The 19,259-nt window shown below is 42.6% G+C and overlaps 2 protein-coding genes across 2 annotated transcripts in view; both read right to left on the reverse strand.

Moving 5' to 3' along the window:
- Positions 1 to 1,013: 1,013 nt before the first annotated feature.
- On the reverse strand, positions 1,014 to 10,532 carry LOC109647415 (neurexophilin-1). The gene is made up of 2 exons (XM_069537985.1): positions 10,201 to 10,532; positions 1,014 to 2,666 (listed from the first exon to the last, which is right to left on the reverse strand). The coding sequence occupies exons 1-2, from the start codon at positions 10,279 to 10,281 to the stop codon at positions 1,857 to 1,859; spliced, it is 891 nt and encodes a 296-aa protein (XP_069394086.1). The 5' UTR covers positions 10,282 to 10,532; the 3' UTR covers positions 1,014 to 1,856.
- Positions 10,533 to 11,464: 932 nt separating this feature from the next.
- Positions 11,465 to 19,259, reverse strand: part of thsd7ab (thrombospondin, type I, domain containing 7Ab) — a 115,355-nt gene continuing 107,560 nt past the window's right edge. Inside the window, exons 27-29 of the mRNA XM_069537986.1 lie at positions 18,118 to 18,331; positions 16,693 to 16,780; positions 11,465 to 13,449 (exon numbers count right to left, since the gene is read on the reverse strand). Coding sequence (XP_069394087.1) covers positions 13,359 to 13,449; positions 16,693 to 16,780; positions 18,118 to 18,331 — 393 coding nt within the window. The 3' untranslated portion in view covers positions 11,465 to 13,358. The remainder of the gene's footprint in view (positions 13,450 to 16,692; positions 16,781 to 18,117; positions 18,332 to 19,259) is intronic.

Raw genomic sequence — 19,259 nt, forward strand, 5'->3', positions numbered from 1 at the left:
CTGTGTTCATTTCCACTAAATGCTTCACACGGAGCCACTGGCTCCCAATTTATGTAATGAAGGTTTAATAGCCAATTGGAACATCCAATATCATTAAAAGCCGGTGTTTGCCTCATCCTGGATTTTCTTCCTCTGATAACCAGAGGTGCAAACGTTGGGTCGGTGGAACGTGTGATTAGCACCTGCTGTTAGAAGTATGTCCTGACTCCTCTGGAGCGAGACACCACATTTCACCACCTCCAACATTTCAGCACTTTGTTCGCTCCTTTTCAACCTTTTGTCAAATTAACATCAGGGAATCGGCATCTCAATGTTTTCTCGCTTCACCTCCTGAAACGTCTAAACACTTTTGACCTTGTTCTTTTCCTCGTCATCTCAAAAGACCAGATGAGAATCACGTCCACCGAGGACGTTGTTGTTGTGTTTTTTGTGTGTTTGTCTGATTGTTGGCAGGATTACACAAAAACTACTGGACAGATTATCTTTGCTTCAGTTTCTTTAACATTGCCAGATGTTTTTCAAGTGTGTCCTTGTTGTAAATTCACAACATTAAGAGTCTAAATGTCTAAAATAAAAAAGCAGAGCTGAGAAAACAGCAGAATTAGATCATATTCATGTTTGATTTACTTTCTCTGACATTAACTCTGCCTTCGTGTGCGTCTTCTACATCTTTTATTTTTTTTAATCTGAGTTAGTTTGCACAACAGGTGTTGACGGAACATGTGTGAACTTCGTGTTGGAATATTCGAGCACGGTATCAATGTGCAAAACCTTCAAACTCGAGTATTTCAGTATGATCATCAGTCATTTCAGCAAAAGACTAAAAACCAACATTTTTACGTTCAACTGACCAAACCTACTATTAGTTGAGTCGAGCGCAGACCTCAGGACAGTGACTGTGATCAAGCTGCGTCACATTATCTGGGACTTACTGTAATTTCACTAAACGTCTAAACAGAACTAGAGATTCTTTAAATGAGTGCAGAGAAATGATCTGTATTTCTGTCATCGTGTGTCGTCTGCATCTTTTATTTCTTTATTCACTTGCTCGTGTTTGATGCGACCCGAGCCCTCCGCTGGTGTCGCTCACTCTGCTCCACCCACGTTGACACAAAACACAGAATTAAAACAGAAATCTTTTTTTTTTTTTTTTTTGTGCTGGTTCTCCGGTGACGACTGAGACTTGATGAAGATTATTTGTGACAGATGGACGTTTTTCAGTTGTTTACCACGTTCGGTTCATGCATGGACATGGACGATTCCAACAACAACACCAGAGAGGTATATTCACTCTAACAATCACACGGCAGAAAACAACACCACTCGGAAAAATGTTTGCCTTTTTCCATTACGCCCTCTAATGCATACTGACAGTTTCTTCGTATTTGCATTGACATTTACGTGTTTGCAGTGATTACCAGAGACTGATTGGAAAAGACGGAAAGCATGATTGAGACGGGAAATACACCATCAACATAATAAACAATGAAAACAGCCGAAGAAAACATTAATAAAATTGTTCTCAGGTCTTTGTGTGGAATCCACAATATTTACATAAATACAATCAGCATATTTTTACGGTTGGCTTGAGAATTTCCTTTCGATGAAAGCAGCTTTGTATATAGTATGAGTGTTGCAAGCCTATAAAGTCTCTCACAATGACCCCGGGGCAGGTGTGTTCATTGGAGCTGTATCAGTCTCGCGGCGAGGACGTGTTAGCTGTAATAATGCCTGTCAACGTTTCAACTTTGAAGTTTCTCGTCTCCATTTTTATTCAAATAATCTGACATCGCTCAGGACCCGACAGCCTGTCTCTAGGTTTTTTTTTTTTTTTTCTTCCCCCTCCGCTCCCGCGATCACCCGGTGGGGAGGTAGGGGGTGTCACTGTGGTAGTTGTAGTCCGGACACACCTTCTGCACCAGCTTGTAGTCGGTGCTGTAGAAGGTGATGAAGATGCAGATGACCTTGAAGGGCTTGGAGCACAGCCAGGACACGTGGCTCTGGGTCTGCTCCTGCGGGCAGCTCTGCGAGGGGTCATGGGCGCACAGCGAGTTCCTGGTGCCCTTCTCCACCTTCTCGTACTCCACCCTGCAGTTGAACAGCTTGGTGTCCTTGGTCTCCAGGGCCGTCTGCTGCTGCTGCTGCTGCTGCTGCTGGTTGTGGTGGTGCTGGTACTGCTGATGCTGTTGGACCCGGAACTCCACAGCTTTGGTCGGAGGCACGAGTCCCACGGACACGTTGCCCTGGCCGGTCGAGTTGTGGCGGAAGTAGACGCTGAACGTCCCGTTACCGTGATCTACGATTTTACCCGTGATGAGGAGGTTGAGCTTCACCGTCTTGATGTTGGAATGAAAGTCGCCCCAACCGAACATCTTCTTGAACTTGCCGGTCTTGACGATGGGTCTCCTTTTCGTCCTGGATCGCGGGTCGCGGGGGTTCGAGGCGTTGTAGAGCCAGTTCCACTGCTCCTGTTTAGAGAAGGAGTCGGCCTCTCCGTAGTTCAGATCCAGGGAGGTGAAGTTCTCTTTGTCGTAGAGCGTCTGGGAGAGCAGGCGGCTGATGGAGAAGGCCTTGCTGCTGCTCTCGCTCCAGTACGTCTTCACTTTGGATTTCGAGCTCCCTCTCAAGTCGGAGCTTCCTGAACTCTGTGACCCGGCGCCGGTGACCTGCAGGAGCGAAGAAACAAAGAACCCAGTGAAAATTTGGGAAACAATCACAGACAATCACGCAGATTGGAAATCATTTCTACATTTTGGAATATTAGAGCATGAGGAGGAAATGTAGAATATCTCTTTGAATTGGACTGTTCGCTTAAAAATGACCCAAAACAACAACGTTTACATTCGAGTGACAAACCGTCTGTGGCAGGAGTGAGAGAAGAACTACGATGGCTCTCAGACCAGACCAGAATCAGGAACAACAATAATTCTACATCTCACAAAAACATCCAGTTCCAATGAGAGAGAGAGACATGTACCTGCTTTAAACCAGAATTAAAACCGGCTAAAAACAACGAGTAACTTCTTTCTAATTACCAGTGAAGGAGTTCGCACACTGTTAAATGGAGGCTGTGGTGCCAAAGTGGCGCGGTCACCTCGATGTCTCTTTCCGTCACTGTCGTTAAAAACCTGATTGTTCAATCCCACAGCAAACAAAAGACCAGATGTTAGCAGGTTTTACACCAGTGATGAAGGGACGTGTGGACAGCTGGGTTACGCTGGATGAGACTGGATCAGGTGAAACTTTCATGCCGGAGATGAGATATCGTTTTGTCCCGGTCAAACTGTCGGTATTGGCTGTTTTGGTACTTTAGTCGAGAAAATGAACAAAACTTTTCACTGAACATAAGTTGTGTTTTTACAGAATTGGACAAAGTCAGTGCAGGTGGACGTCCTCGTCTCTTGTATCCTCTGTTGTCGTCCTTCTGACTAATAAACTCCACCGTCTCCTTGGTGGCAAGGAGACAATGCCAACGGTTGCAGATGATTTATCCGTCCTCCAGCGTGTCAGCGCCTGTAAAGAACGGTGCTAATGCTGTGACTAAGTCTCACAGTGTGTGAAACGTCTTGTGCCTAATCAAGATTAAAGGTATTCCTGCCATACGTCCCGACGAATGAGGCGCCGCTCGGGCGTAGACGTGATACAACAGCAGACTATTACCTGCCGAATGCGCCCTGAATGGATGATTGATGATTCATTCAGCGTCTCTCCTCTAACAATCACACAGATGAGGGAGCGAGGACTCGCCGTGCACCCCCACAGAGGCCCGTGACAGTGATGTCCGAACCCCGGCCGCGTAACGTGACAGCAGATCTATCTGGTCGAAGCGTTTATATTTTCTACCTTCGCCCGGCGATCAATACTCTGAAAATAAGGTCTTCTCTCATTCAGAAAGTTCACTGGATGACATTGTAATACAGCTCAGAGTGAACTGTTGCAGGAGCTGTGATCTTCCTCCGAAGCGCACGTTCGAGCTGTGCACTTCACAGAGGAGGGGGGGAAAAAAAAAAAACGGCCTCCAGCTGTTTTGAAGAGGCCTCGATGATGAACGACCTGATGGGAACGAGCCGTTAGTGGCTTTGTGGAGACTTTGGCTCCGGAGCTGTTAGATCTGTCCTCCTCTCTGAACAGAGGAGAATCAGCCGAGCCTTTAAACACACACACACACATTGAAGAAGTTTTGAACACAACTGAATCTTTTACAGAAGAAAAAGGAAACTGCAGGACCTTCACAGAGAAACGTCTGTCGTGACAAGGTGAAGAGAAATGTGAATTTCCCCGTGCAGTCGTTGTGCTGTATTAATGAACACCTCCTTTTGTCTCCGCGGCTGGAAACAAAAGCCTGTCGTGTCGCCTGTGTTGGTGATGTATTGTAAAAAGATAAAGTGGGCGTGAGGATGAGGGAGGCTTCCTGTTCACGATTTATCGTCTCCATTACCGTCAAACATAAAGCTGAGGATGTAAAATCTGTGAAATGGTTTCCTATAGGCCGTCAGCCAATGAGCTACAAGGCTGATAACGACATTACGGTTCACTCTTTACTTTTGGGTTCAGGAATATTTCACGTTTGATCGTGTTTCACTTGGATTCTGTTCATTTTACAAATGATAATAGGAAAAAAAAATACTGGATCTTTGTAGAGAAATACAGGAGCTGAGCTCACACACGTCTACAAACACGTTTATATATATTTTATATGGTTGCAGATATTTTGCTCATGTGAAAACTTTTACTAAACAATGAAGAAAAACATCTGCATTCTACACAAACGAGATTTTTATTGATATTTCAAAATTATATTTGATGTATTTTATAATTATAGTATTTTGTATATATTTAGTTGTTTATCATCGAGTTTATGGTGAAATGGTAAAATATCAATTAGCCACAGTGACATTTCTTTGTCTTTAGGGATTAGCAGATATATCTGTATCACCAAATCCATATCTATATAATTATCAATAAAATCTGATAAACGCTGTGCAGTGATAAGAAGTTTATTTAGAGCCACACTATGAAGTATTTGTACTTTCATACATATACTAACGAGACTTTCTGATGAAGCATTAACATTTTTATACACTTGTTCTGTCTCAAGGTTAAAAATGTGTGAAAGAAAAAGTAGAGGATTTGATTTAATGGATCCTTTGAGTGACTTTAAATGTGAATTCAGTTTCTGATGTTTTCAGTTTTTATCAAAGAACAAATTGTCCTTAAATGACCTTTGACCGATGAAACAAACTATAAGCGCCCATTTATTTTTCATGATTTGTTTCCAGTCTCGGTCGTTAAAAGTCGTCTCCAGCGACCAAATGAAACATCATTCTGGTGCTGCAGTAATTACTGATGTTTCTCAGTAACTGAGTTTCAGTCTCAACGGAGTCCTGAAACCAGATGAAGGGGTTTTAGGAAACTGCTCTGAGCCGGTTTCAGTGTGTGTGTGTGAGAGTGTGTGTGTGTGTGTGTGAGTGTGTGTAAAGGTGAAGAATGTTGTTTCATCAAACTGAGCAGGTTCAGGACTCAGTTGGGTCCATTTTCTTTTCATTTTGTCAACCGGTAAATTAGGAAAAACGCTGAGTTTTGAAAAAAGTTTTCTGCAACTTTTAAGTGATGAATAATTTCGTGTCACTAGGATCCGATTTTTTTTTCGAGGGGATTTCTTTATTATTTCCCACCGAGATGATCGAAATTACGCGGCACATGTGACGCACGTGCCCGGTCGTCGTCAAACTAATTCCTTGTTGTGAGAACCTCTGTTGTCACCGGCGTTTGTGTTTGGTCCCCAAACTGTGACACGCAATTAGCTTTCATCCAAAGCACCTGACAGTCCCTGGATTAGAGACTCGCATTCGCAGAGACCCCACTTCACGAATTAGAACCCAACCTGTAATCCAGCCCGGAGAGATTAGGCAGATCAGAGGCAGTCCTGACTAAAGCGGCGTTCAGAACTGACTGCACCAACACTCGGAGGGCCAAGATTTACCTCGCTCGCTTCAATAACATGCGAGCGAGGCACAAACAGAGCGAGAGCGTCGGATGCACGAATGTGACTGAAGGAGATTCCGAAGAGGAGAGAGAGAGGAGAACGAGCCGCTGGGTGAAGAACAAACATGGCGGCGTAAAGGTCAACAGTCACACTCCGATAACGTTGAGCTTAGCAGATATTAGTCTCTCAGCGGAGGATCGTATTAGATGAGGGAAAACTATGTTGTCGACGGCTAAAGGTGAAATTTAATTCGCACTTAATTGGATTTATCTGATCATCATGTGAAGTTTGATTTGATTTCACGAGTTGTTGTTAAAGAAACTTTATTGGTTCGGAAAAAAAAGCGTCAACTTCTTTCGACCATTAATCACAGGATCTGGAGCGTGTATGTGAATTCACCATCTAAACTTCGTCAATTATACTTTAATTAAAATACTTTGTAAGAAAGAGAATCCTGAACTAATGTATCAGCTCGTTCACGATCAATTATCAATAATTGGTTATATTATATTAATGATAATTGATCAGTTATGTAAAATAAAGTCTTATATTTTGATCTGATGCTTTATTTAGTTAGGATGATTCGTCACGCATCTCTTCTTCTTCATCATCTTCCTTTTCTTCCTCACTTTCTTCTTCTTGTTCTTCATCATCTTCTTCATCTCCATCTTCTCTGTCACCTTCTTTTCCTTCGTCTTCTTTTTCCTCCTCTTCTGGGTCATATTCTGCTCCTTCACCTGCATAATCTCCTTCACCTTCGTCTTGTACGTCATCTTCATCATCATCACACACACACACACACAGCTAGCACAGTGAGGAGATTGTCACTGACTTTGACTGAAAGTGTGTTTGATTAGAGTCGCTGTCTAAACCTGGAACTAAATATTAGTCTTCAGCAGGTTAGTGATGGAGAGAACAACAGTTAACAACAGATAGAGATTAGCATCAGCGTGATCCCTCATGAATCTAATGTTCAGTGGAATAGTTTCACTCATCTGCCGGTAGATTTTCCTTTGCAGCAGAAATAAAAGAGATTAAAAACGTCTAAAACTTTTGAGAATTGTAGCTAAACTATCAAATTCTTATTTGAGGAGCTAAAACATGAACAAAGAAGCAGCTGATCTTTGTGTAATTTCATCAGTTTGACCTTGAAAGTTTATTTTCTAAATCTAAATCTTTCATTTTCTGTTTCAGTCACATCGCATGTTTGATTCCTCCGTCGATTCTCTCTCTGTGAAGCAGATTAGATGAGTTTTCACTCGTTTATCTACAAGGAAAGATTTTTATTTCCTGAGCTTTAGCTTTGATTGTTGCATATTTAGCGATGAATATTTAATGAAATACTTTAAATTTAAAACCACGTTTTAGTAGCTTTAAAGATACAACATTAAAGTAAAAGACATATTAGTCATCAGCAGCTTTTAATGAGGACTCCAGTGATTCAGTATCACACTTAAGTTTAGGGTCTCGTGAAGCAGCAGAAGCAGAGAGATCCTAATTTTGAATCCTTGGATTTAATGAAATTCATATATTTTCCCCAAAAACTAAACAAAAATCACGTTTTCGTTCGACCTGTTCATGTTTTTCTAGTTTGTGAAATCGGTCAAAACCTTAAGTTTGAAACTCAGTTTATTAATTTTAAGATACTTAAAGTCTTCCACCTGCAGTTTGTTATGCAGGAGTCTCCCACTCCCCTCAAACTTCATGTAACTGTGTGTTAATATTGTTCCCAGGTTCGGTTCATGAGGCACCATCCCCTCAGCGAGATAACACAAACACATCGCTCTGCACGAGTCCTTTAGGAAACGACTCTCAGATTGCCAGATGCAGCAAACACAGGCAGGCAGTCGAACAAACCTAAATGCTATCTGCTCGTTGGCGAGACTGTGATAAGGCGCAGGCGTCCGCTCTTTGAAACAGGAAGATAAACAACCCGGCTTCCCTCGGGAGCTCGGAGGATATTCTATGGGCCTGGACCTGCCAACAGCCAACAAATTCCACCTTTAATAGAACCACCGGAGGAGCCGGGTGACTCTTCGGTGGGCCACACACAAAACCCAGCGAGGAAGAATGAAAGTGTGTGTCACTTTTCATTCGGCTGGATGCTGCGGCGGCTGTGACTGCCGTGTGGGCAGGATTTGTGAATGCGACACTTGTAGTACAACTGAGCGAGGATAGAAAGGGACCGGGCTGATAGCAGGTCTGAGGCGGCCACTTTGCTGCCTTGATTGAAAGCTTCAGCTGCAGCGTCGAGGAATTAACAATGCAGACGTTTTTAAAAAGGTTCTGTGGATTTATTTAGTTTTTAAATATGAGGTATTAAACTGAAGCTCTTACCCAGAGAGGCTCACAGCCTGAGGAGCTTGGGTCCAGAGCATGTGGCCGATGTGGGATCAAACCTGTGACCTTTGGGCCACGACACAGAGGCTCCAAGCTTATTTTTTTTTAATCTAATTTGTGATTTCCGATGGGTTAATGAAATATCGTCTTCAGTGTGACAGACAGAAAGTTGAAACGTCCTCAGTGTGGACGGCGTCTCTTAGAGTCTGAGCTCTGGGGAGATGATTGTCGTCATAGTCATTTACTGTGAATTTATCTTGTCTCGCCTCGTGAGGTCCCAGTCGCTGAGCTGATGGATCAACTAAGGGCATTTGACACCCACTAAGAGTTCGGGTCTGTATTCTCGCAGTGATATCAAAGTGGCACCTGAGGGGGGTCAGAGATGATGACAAATCAAAAAGTGTGTCAAGACATCACAGGAAGCTGCGGCTGGAGCCGAGTTCTATCACCGCTGCAGCGCTTTGAGCGGCCGGGGCACGATTATTCCCGTGACTTCTGAGGAGGATAAATAGTGAGCGTGGACAGACTGCGGGATATTAGAGAGTGGGGCAGTTTGAAGACGAAGAAGAAGAAGAAGAAGAAGGAGGAGGAGGAGGAGGAGAGGGAGAAAAAAAAAAAAAACCTTGGCCACCAGTTCTTACCCAGAGGAAAAACGCATAATCATATTATTTCACACACGACTTGGTTCAAAGACGGCCAAAATAAGTTTGTGAGGTTCCCATGGGTCTGTCAATCTGTTGAAGAGCTGCAGGCGAAAGCTTAGGATGCACCGAGTACGAAACAATTATGATCATCCCATTAAAGCATAGCGAAGCAATTTGGCAGCCCGGTCTGGAAAAACACACACACACACACACACACACACACACTCCCATCAAGTGATGCTGTGAGATCCGCTCGCTCCGCCATGATGCTTTCATACAACTCACATACAGGATGTAATGATCGTCTCTGTGCTGTGACAAGAGGAGAATCCATGTTTGTTAATGTTATTGGTTGTGCAATCGAAGAATCCTTGTTTCCCTTCAGAAGAGGCTTCGTTAAGAAAAATAAATAAAGAAGGAAAAGGTGGTTGGGGGGGGGGGGTGAAATGATTAGTGTGCTTAGTCAGCTGTGAAATTGAGTTTATGGTTTTCAAGACATTGAATTCAATTCGATAATGGGTATTAAGTTGTAGAGAATAATTAATAGTAATTGACTTCTTTCCATCACTATGCAAATTAAACACAGATAACGCCACAGGAGCTTTTTAAGGGCAGTCAAGTTTGTGGGGATTAAGTTTATGGAATTTTCGTCGGGCAGAGGAGTGGCTCCTGTTCGCCTTTGATTGCTTTGTTGACAGATTTATCTGCGGGTGAGGGGTTACTGTCTCTGCCAGGATTAAAGGAATTGGGTTGTCACAAACTGTCGAGGCGTTGAGTTCGGAGCATTCTGCTGTGTTTGTCATAATGAGCTCGGGCTGCTCCGTCAAAGACGCTGTGTTTGAGACGCAGGACGCAGGGGGGAGGGGTGAGACAATGTCCGGTCTGAGTGACGGAGGGTTTGATTTGTGTTGCACAGAGAGAGAGAAAGGTCAGGTGACAGGTTTGAGATGGACGCTGTGACACAACACACTCTACTGTCACAGGTGAGTCTACCTGGAGAGTGGGGGGGGGGGCAGCAAAAAGGACATTACACTTGTGTTTTAGATTTTCACATCATCAAACTAAAACTCTGTGGACGCTCCTGCTTCTAGACGAGAGCAAACATCATTCACCCAAATCTGAAGACACGAGAACAAGAAGAAGAAGAAGAAGAAGAAGCAGAAGAAGCAGAAGAAGAAGAAGAAGAAGAAGAAGAAGAAGAAGGTCAAATCAAAATGACATTTAACTCACCAGAGAGATGATTGACAGCAGCACAGCGGCCGTCCACAGACATGTGGGGCTCATGCCTCTTTGTGGAGAATGTCCCCTCATGTCAAACTGTCCTCGATCGTCTCAGCTGCAAAATCAAACAAGAAGAAAAAAAAAAAAGAAAGAAGGGAAATCTCCTCCTGACTGAGCAGAGAGACGACAACAACTTGAGGGGAGGTGAAGAGTGAGAGAGGGAGTCCTGGGGGGAGGGAGCTCCTATCAGGGGGGTCAGGTGTTTGGAGACGCAGCGACGAGGACGGAGGAGTTTGTAGATGTGAGAGTCAGTGAGGAGAGGGGGGATGCTTTATATGAGGGAGGGAGAGAAGGGGGGGAGTTAGAGAGAGAGAGAAGGGGGAGAGTTAGAGACAGAGAAGGGGGAGGGATGGAGAGAGGGAGAGATGGAGGGATGAAGAGAGATGGAGTGAGGCAGATGTGGGAAAAGGATGGAGGGATGAAGGTAGAGAGAGACAGGGGAGAAAGAGGGAGGGATGAAGGGAGAGATGGAGTGAGGGAGAGAAGGAGGTAGGGTTGAAGAGAAGGAGTGAGGGATAAAGAGAGAGATGGAGAGAGGGAGAGAAGGAAGGAGGGATGAAGAGAGAGGGGTAAAGAGAAGGAGGGAGGGATGGAGAGAGCGAGAGAAGGAAGGAGGGATGAAGGGAGAGGGAGAGGAGTGAGGGAGGAAGAGAGAGATGGAGAGAGGGAGAGAAGGAGAGAGGGAGGGATAGATAGAGGGATGAAGAGAGAGATGGATAGAGGGATGAAGAGAGAGATGGATAGAGGGATGAAGAGAGAGCAAGAGAAGCAGCTTCACGTTATAGACTTTTTCGATGCAACTTTTCTTTAAGAGTCGTCGGAGGGTGACATCTAGTGGTCGTCAGCTGCACTGACTCTTAACACCACAGCCTGTAAAAGAACTGATCATTATTATTATAATTATAATTATTTAATGTCTCATAACAGAAGAATATATTTATTCTTTCTTGAAAATCATCTTAAAGTGTAAATTCTTACCAAACAAACTAAATGTAATAATCTCCAAGATCATATTTGTTAAAGGTCAAAGGTCACAGAGGCCTCATGAAACATCTTTCTGGACGAGTAATTAAATTAATTATTTTAGATGTGAATCCAAAATCAAACTGATTTGCTCTTTTCGTAGAATTTGATTACAAAACTAAAACTATACTCAAACACCTTGATGTTGTGTTCACTTGTCAACATATGAAAAACGTGACTTCAGACTTAATAACTTTACAACCGGGTCCTCTTTTATTTTAATTCTTCCCGAACATATAAACAACCTGTACAAAACGAGCCGTCTTTTTCATCATGGTCTCTTTTTTTTTCACAACATACAACTTGCATCATGATAACGACAATCAGCAAATATCATACACCCACTTTGCAATAGTCAAACTAAACGTTTTCTGTGTGATACAAAATAAATGTACACTTACTCAGATTTTCTCCCCCCCGACAAAAAAAAATAAAAAAACTGCTGTTATTTACAAAATCCCACAACAAAAAAAAGTAAACATTCTTCACACCAGTTTTTTTTTACTCAGCAGAAGCTGCTGTCTTATTGTTCATATATTGTATATTTTCTATTTGTACAGATATTTTTTAATTCTTTTCACCTCATGTAGTACGGCTGAAACATAATAGAGGAACTATGATACAGCTACTACATGAAAAAGTTTTAAAAATCATACTTTTCCTTAAAAAGAAAAGCACATTTTTCCTTTAATATATCTATATGCTGCAGTGTACGATGTTTGAGCCCCATTCAAGTATTAAAAACTCTATTACAGGACGGTTAGTATTCAGTTATTGTCAGTAAGGCAGAAATGACATTTGCATGAATGGTTTTAAATATTTATTTATAATTTATTGGTGTTTCTTTTTCTTTAATCACGTTAAAACTTTTCCACGACGCACTCCTGCGGGTAAAAAAAAAAAAGGAATTTGAATTGAATCTTACATGTAAAAAGAACTTTTAAAGCAGGTGGTTAAAACAAGTCGCCTGCTGACGTCGTAGTTTAAATCTTTAATTGCATCTGGGCAGAAAAACAGTGATAACACCGGACGAAACCTACAAACCACAAAAGGTACTTTACAACAACCAAAAATAATCCGTGGTGAGAAATAAAATCTATACATATATTTACTTGAGATTCACACCTGTTCTGTAGAATGTGACACGTCTAAACTTCTTCCCCTGCTGCCGCGGTTTTTTTCTCTGAATGTTCTGGTGTCGCTGTTCCTCTGTCTGTGGTTCTGTCTGAGAGAGAGGCAGTGTTTTATGGCAATAAACGGTAGAAGTCACATGTGCATATCATGCTGCACTAATATAGTGCAATGTAAGTGCCTGAAACAAAGCAAAGGGTGGAGGCAGGCAGGCAGGAGTGTCCACCAACAACTGATCGCAGTTCTTCTCCTCCATCAGCATCGAGCAGATCAGTTTATCCCACGAACACAGGCCTGTGTGCCTCGGAATCAAGCAGAAAGAAAAAGGACGAAATGCCTCCCTTTTGTTCAAGACTGCAAAAGAGATTTGAGTGAAACCCCAGTTGAGGATTGCAAAAAAGGAATCCAAACCTATTCATGGAGATTTTCCTCCTCCTCCTCCTCCTCCACCTCCTCCCTGCGGTGACTTTTGGCAACGTACGAACCGTCAGCGCATCCTAAGCCTCCAGCGACTCAGCATTTTAAGGGACAAGCAGAAAAGCACGGGGGAGGGGGGGGGAGCTGGAGGTTGTGCTGCTGCTGCCGCGTTCAGAGACGGCAGCAGAAAGCCGGGTCCGTCTCCTGCACCTGGCCAATCCGTTTTATTACCGAGACGTGGACGTGGACGCGCACGGGGGCAGAAAAAGGCATTTCGTTGAACTCGTGGAGGTCGTGAAGGCTCATGGGAAAGAAAATAAAGTCAAGAAAACACACAGAAAAAGGGGGGAGGGGGGCTGATTGCTGCTCTATTTGAAATGGTTAAACTCACTAGTGTCTCTGTTAAGAGGATTTGTGTAAGATCTCCGCTCTGTGACATGTCCATTCCAGCTGCAAACATCCATGTCCCTCACTGTGGTGGCGTGATGAAGTTCTATGACGGGGGAAGCGTCTCCTGGGGGGTGGGGGGGAGGGGGCTACATGTCCGTATCCCCGTCGTAGGCGAGAGTCAGAGGTTTTAGTCGGTTGTTTTGTTGCCTCTGTCTCTGAGGCCTCTTTGGCTTTTTGCTGCGAGAACAGATCACAACAGAGTCAGACATGAAATATTCTCATTAATAAACTGAGAATGATCACAGGCAGGATGATGTCATGAACATGAGGGTGAGATAATGAAAAAAAACAAGGTTCACGTCACAGGCGACTGAGCTGCAGCTCTGGAGAAGATACTGGCTCCTGAATCAAATGTGTGACCTCAAGTGCAACAAACTGTTTTTAAAATCCATTTCTTCTCCCTCTCTTTGTGACGAATCACAAAAATATCTGCTTCTCTATTAAATATTAGGCACTTTATATATTTGTTAAATATCATAATCTATTATTAATCTCTAAAAGTATGACACTGTGTAGAGTTTAGACCACGATCGCTACAGAGAGGGTTGAAAAGATGAAAGTGCATATTAATCTATGAATCTATGTTAATTATTGAACTACAGGTCGATGGGTTTCACACAAACAAAGACACGTCTACATCTAAAAGCATAAAAAGGTTTTCGTGAGTTCATTTCCATGCACACACACTTGGTTCTTTGTCTCCAGGAGAAACAAACTTTTCCACGTCTGTGATTCATGTCACATCATCATAAGGTGAATAACGTATATGTAGAATTTGATATCCTCTAGAAAGTAAAGCTGATATTTAGCTGTTTCAGAGTTTTTTCGGCAGCCGAGCCAACAGACTCAGTCTAATTAGTTCTTCCGAACATGAGAAACTTTCCCCCAAACTTCCTCCCAAAGCCCGAGAACAGAGACGTGTGACGCACCTCTCTCCGGAGAACTGAGGCGTCTAAACAAGAATATTCTGGAGAGTTGGTAAAGACTATCAGAGGATCCTCGGGGGAGTTTTCTCTGGATAGTTTGTGTGATGAGCTGCTGACAGAATCTCAACAGAATCACATGAAACGTGAGCAAACGCTCGAAAAAAGAAAAATCCGCTGCCACAGAAATTGTCTTTCATCTGTGGTTTGGCAAAGTTATTCATGTTCCCAAAGACTGAGGGGAATATCACTCAGGCTTCATTAGGAAGACATCTGCTGATTCATCTCTGGAGTAATCGATTCCTTGTTTAGTCTGTAAAGTTTCACAGAGCTGAGGTGACATTTTGTATTAAACTCATTGTTTTGCCCATTAAACAATAAAAAACTACAAATCAGAAGTTTAATATCGTAAAAGTCAAAACAGCAAATGTTTCCTGTTGTTTGCTTTAAAAAGCTTTTTCACTTCTAACTTGTGAAGCAGCTGGTAACTGTGGTTTTAAAGGTGCAATATAAATAAAGTTTATACTAATTAATAAAAAAGAATCAATTAAAATAGTAGCTGATTAATGTTCATCAGCTATTTGTCTAAAACCTCCAGTGCACATCTCAGTCCAATTAATTTTTTAAACAGGTACAATATTTGTTCTAATGGCTGAAAACAGATAAATAAGATGAATGTGTGAAAAGAATAATGAGCTTAATGAAAGGGGGGAGATATGGGGGGGAGGGGGAGGACTATGCATCACTTCCTCTTTTGGCCACAAGAGGACAGTGTGAGATCATGAAGCACCAGAGTCTTCACGTTTAAATTTGTGGAACAGAATCAAACCCATCAGGTTTCTATTGAACCAACACGACGTAGAGCGAATATATAAACTAACACACTTCACATTATTTACGTTCTGTGTTAGTTGTTCTACAGACTGATGCACCAAGGGATACTATGCTACGCTAATATGCTAATTCACTGTTTACACCTCCTTGTGAAAGGGACCCATCACTGACCATCACAAACAAACTGAGAAATATTAACGTTTTCTTGCATCTAATCATTATGTTCACGATTGATTCATTTCTATTCTATTACTTTGCTCTATTACTTTATTATTATTATTATTACAAGTAATGTTAAGAAAAAGTTGAGCTGAACGTCTGTGAAGATTTTCATACATTTTTGTTTATCGAAACATTTTTGCCGATCAATGAGAGAAACTTTGTCTGATTGGATTCTGATCTGAAAGATAAACTAAATATTGTAAAAATATTTAAATGAATTAAGTTGCTACCCAGCAACAAAGTTATGAATCAGTGTCAGAAAGAGAAAACATGTAAATGTGTTGAGCAGTGGTGGAAACTAACTAATTATATGAACTTAGTATAAAGATAACTTAATGATAATGTAACTTAACTTGACTATTTACATTTTATTTTACAATAAACAACATTTCTACTTTTTACTTATAGTTATTTCTTTTCATATTAAGATTTAAGTATTATCTCACTGCTTCATATTGACGTATACTTTGCCATTGTAGTTTTTTGTTTGAGGAAATAAATACTCTGCCAAGAGTTAAATTAGAAAAAAACAGTAATGGCAGTTACCTCGAAACACTCAAATCATGTGACGTGTGAAGCAGTGAACTTGTTGAGGTGTTGATTGTCACTGTCTCTCTCTGTGTGTGTCTCCTGAGCTCAGCTTCATATTTAACACATTCACACTAGAAAGATGTTTCTCTGACTCTTGGCAAAAAAAGATAAAAAGCTAATAAACATTTCTCTAAAACGCGGATTTTCTTTGAGTTGTGTGTTTGTGTGTCCTCCTTCAATGCTGGGTAGAAAGTACAGTTCAGATCGGAATGTGAACCTGAATGTAATAATTAGATATTTAGGCATGATGATGATTTGTGTGTTACTGTCTTTGTCGTTTTATTAAACTCGTATCAAACTGTTGTGTTGTGAGCGTAAGAATCAGACCTGGGTCACTTTTGAAAGACGGTATAAACAGGAAATGAAAAATCCGTACTCCCGGCTGGTTTGTCCTCACCTGCACCTTCGCTCAGCTAGTCAGGCAGGACATGTGACACTTTTCAGAGAGGTCACAGGGAAAGTTCAGGGGCTGCAGGATGTGGAGGGACTGCAGGGACCCTCCACATCCTCATTAGCTGCTGCTGCTCTGAGCCAGCTCTTGGCAATCGGGACAGGTGTAAATCATCTCATGTGCATTCTGGCCCACCCAGACCGCCGTCCCGTTGGCGTCAGACTCTTGGGCCTTAAGAGAGCGATGCACCGTGGCACAGTAGCTGCTGCTCTCACACGGGGACGGAAGCAGAAGAGAAATAAATGAAGACAAGACAAATAACTGGGGCGTGAGGCAGGGGAGGAAGGGGCCGCTCGACTCGGAGCGGGTGGGGAACATGAGGAGGGTTTCATGAATGATGCCGATGATGATGATGCTGATGATGGTGATAAATAAGGGAGATTGAACTGGTCGACTCACCAAGCTAGGTATATCATAGACACTATGAATATGAGGAGCACAAACGCTCCAGCTGCTACACCGTACACCCACATCTTCAGCTTCCCATCTGTGGAGGAGGAGGCTCGTCAGTTTCTCTCTTTACTCGTCAACATGGAACCAACAACCAGGAAAAACTCAAACAATCATTTCTGTGAGAACATCAACAAACTCCGACTGAAAACCTTCTCGAGGAAAACCTCCGCCATCGGGAGCAGAGAGCAGTAAATGGACATTTTTTTAAGAAGGTACCTAGTATTTATTTATTTACTGTAAATACTTTTACACATTAAATTGTCAAGTTTTTCCACGACGTAAGTTTTGTTTCCCAGAACAATCGGTACTTAAGATATAATTTATTTCTCCTGTCCACTTGATTCTCTCTTGTTTTCCACTTTCTTTGTTTTCTTCCAGAACCAATAACAATCAATGTTTTACACAAAATACATTTCACTGTAAATCATAAGCTGTGTTATAAACTATCACCTTATCCTCTCAAAAGGCAACAACACGATTTAAATCCTCCTATAATTTCATCTCTAGCATCAAACGTGCTGCAAAAAAACAGAAATGACAAGAGATAAACGATGCGAGTGTTTGTGGAAGTGTTTGTTCCTGACAGACGTTAACTCAATCTGTTCTGCCCTCTCGCATCCTAACTGCTCATTTTGCTGCCACGCACCATCAGTCACAACTCGCAGCTCTCACATGTTAATGCAGCAGCAGTTCAGAGGAGGCGGCGACGTTTCTTCATACATGCGTTTGTGAAAACATGCCTGATGCACAAACGCACAATTTTTATTTCGAGAGAACAGGACAGTTAAACCTGAAGTTAATTAAACTCCTGTCAACACTAATTCTGCCTGAAAGCATATAAACCACATTCTGCTGTTGACACGTAGAAACCTCAGGGGTTTATGTCTTAATGTCACTTGGAGGATTACATGCCGCTGTGCAGGTTGAGAAAATTCTACAAACTCTGGGTTTTTCTAAAACCTTTTCATTTTAGATAAACTTTAACAAGACAGACTGGACACTCAAATAATACAGAGGCTGTTTTTCTTATCCACAAGTTCAAGTGGGAATATTTGGAATAAAGTTCAAACTTTAAACTTGTACAGAAACCTGATTTAACTTTAGAAAGTGTGTGTGATGGTTTATTGACCAAAGCACTCGTTGTTGTTAAGACTATTTCCCAAAGAAGTAATTCTTACTAACTTTTAGTTTGTTTATTTCTTCTTTTTCTCTTAATTCGGACTTTACAACTGTAAAATAGCTCCTGACGAGGATATTGAAGCAGGGTTAGTTAAAATATAAGAGTTAAGAGACTTAAGTTGACTGCAACAAAACATCAACAACAACTCTTTACATTTGGAAACCAGTGTGGATTTGAACTAATGGTCTCACCTGGTCCGTAGGGCTGCAGGTACCAGGTCCGTCCCGTGCGTCCGGGCTGGGTGGCGCTGGGCAGGGTGGGGTTAATGGCACGGCTGGTCTTCACATCGCCCTTCTTGTCCCCCGCTGTGGGGATCTCCAGGACTGGGATGGGGGCGCACTGGTCCAGCTGCCCGGTGGACGACAGCACCTCTGTGAAGCCCTCCTCGCACATACAGATGCCAGCCTGCAGGGGGAAGCACAGAACCATGTGTGACTTGAAGTGCAGAAGTGCAGGGCAGGGCCTGGATGAAAGGGGGGGGGGGGCTGTTAGGAGAAGTTGTGGATGTTTGTACAGGAGGGTGGCGTCCTGTTAATGTTTGGTCACACGTTCCACCTCAGGTCCGTCCTCAGCGGCCGTGTGTTCTGTTGACACGTCTCTTATCTCATCCTGTTGGCCTCTTTCCCACAAACTACCTCAAATATTTGTTCCCAAATTCAGCGACAAAAACACAATGAACCTTTGCTTATTTGTCTTTATTACTTGGTGCTGAACAGTCACTTGAAATCTCTCCGGGAACAACTCTCATAAATCGAATCTGCAGCTCCAGCTGGGAGGATCCAATGCCTTGCTCAAGAGCATGCTAACAGTAATGAGGCAAAGGTTGCTCGTGGACTTATCTACCTCACAGTTAACAGTTTACTGGGTACAATAAACTGGCAACTGAGAGGGCTGCTGTATTACACTGCATTACTTGTAGCCAGGTGTACCTAATAAACTGCCAGCCGAGCGTGGATTCATCCTCAGATTTAACAGTGACGTCAAAGGTCTGAAAGTCGCTTCTCATCAGATCATCCCGACCGGCTTATTCTGTGTTTACCTCGTGTGTCATTGCAAAAGTCCCACGCGGCCGATAACCAGCCGCTGCTGCTGCTGCTGAATCCAAATTTACTTTGAAAAAACCAAAATGCTTTATTTACAATTGATAAACCTTGAGATGTGCCACCTGCTGCGTGTACTGGCCCAAAAAATAAGTATTTACCCGGTGTTGATGCAGGACATTTGAGTGACACTGCAGAGAAACAGGTTTCACATCTCCGAGCTGCCGTCATTTCATTCAAATTCAATTCTGGCAACTGTGTGTCACAGTGAGTCCGGAGGCTGCCACTCATCC

This window comes from Paralichthys olivaceus, chromosome 13 (assembly GCF_024713975.1).
Source record: "Paralichthys olivaceus isolate ysfri-2021 chromosome 13, ASM2471397v2, whole genome shotgun sequence".
NCBI lineage: Eukaryota > Metazoa > Chordata > Actinopteri > Pleuronectiformes > Paralichthyidae > Paralichthys > Paralichthys olivaceus.

What these genes read in the sequence shown, in the direction of transcription:
- LOC109647415 (XM_069537985.1), bottom strand. Translation starts at nt 10,281, where the DNA reads ATGAGGGGACATTCTCCACAAAGAGGCATGAGCCCCACATGTCTGTGG. An exon ending in TGCTGTCAATCATCTCTCTG is followed by an intron (nt 2,667 to 10,200) that starts GTGAGTTAAATG and finishes TCGCTCCTGCAG; the next exon opens with GTCACCGGCGCCGGGTCACA.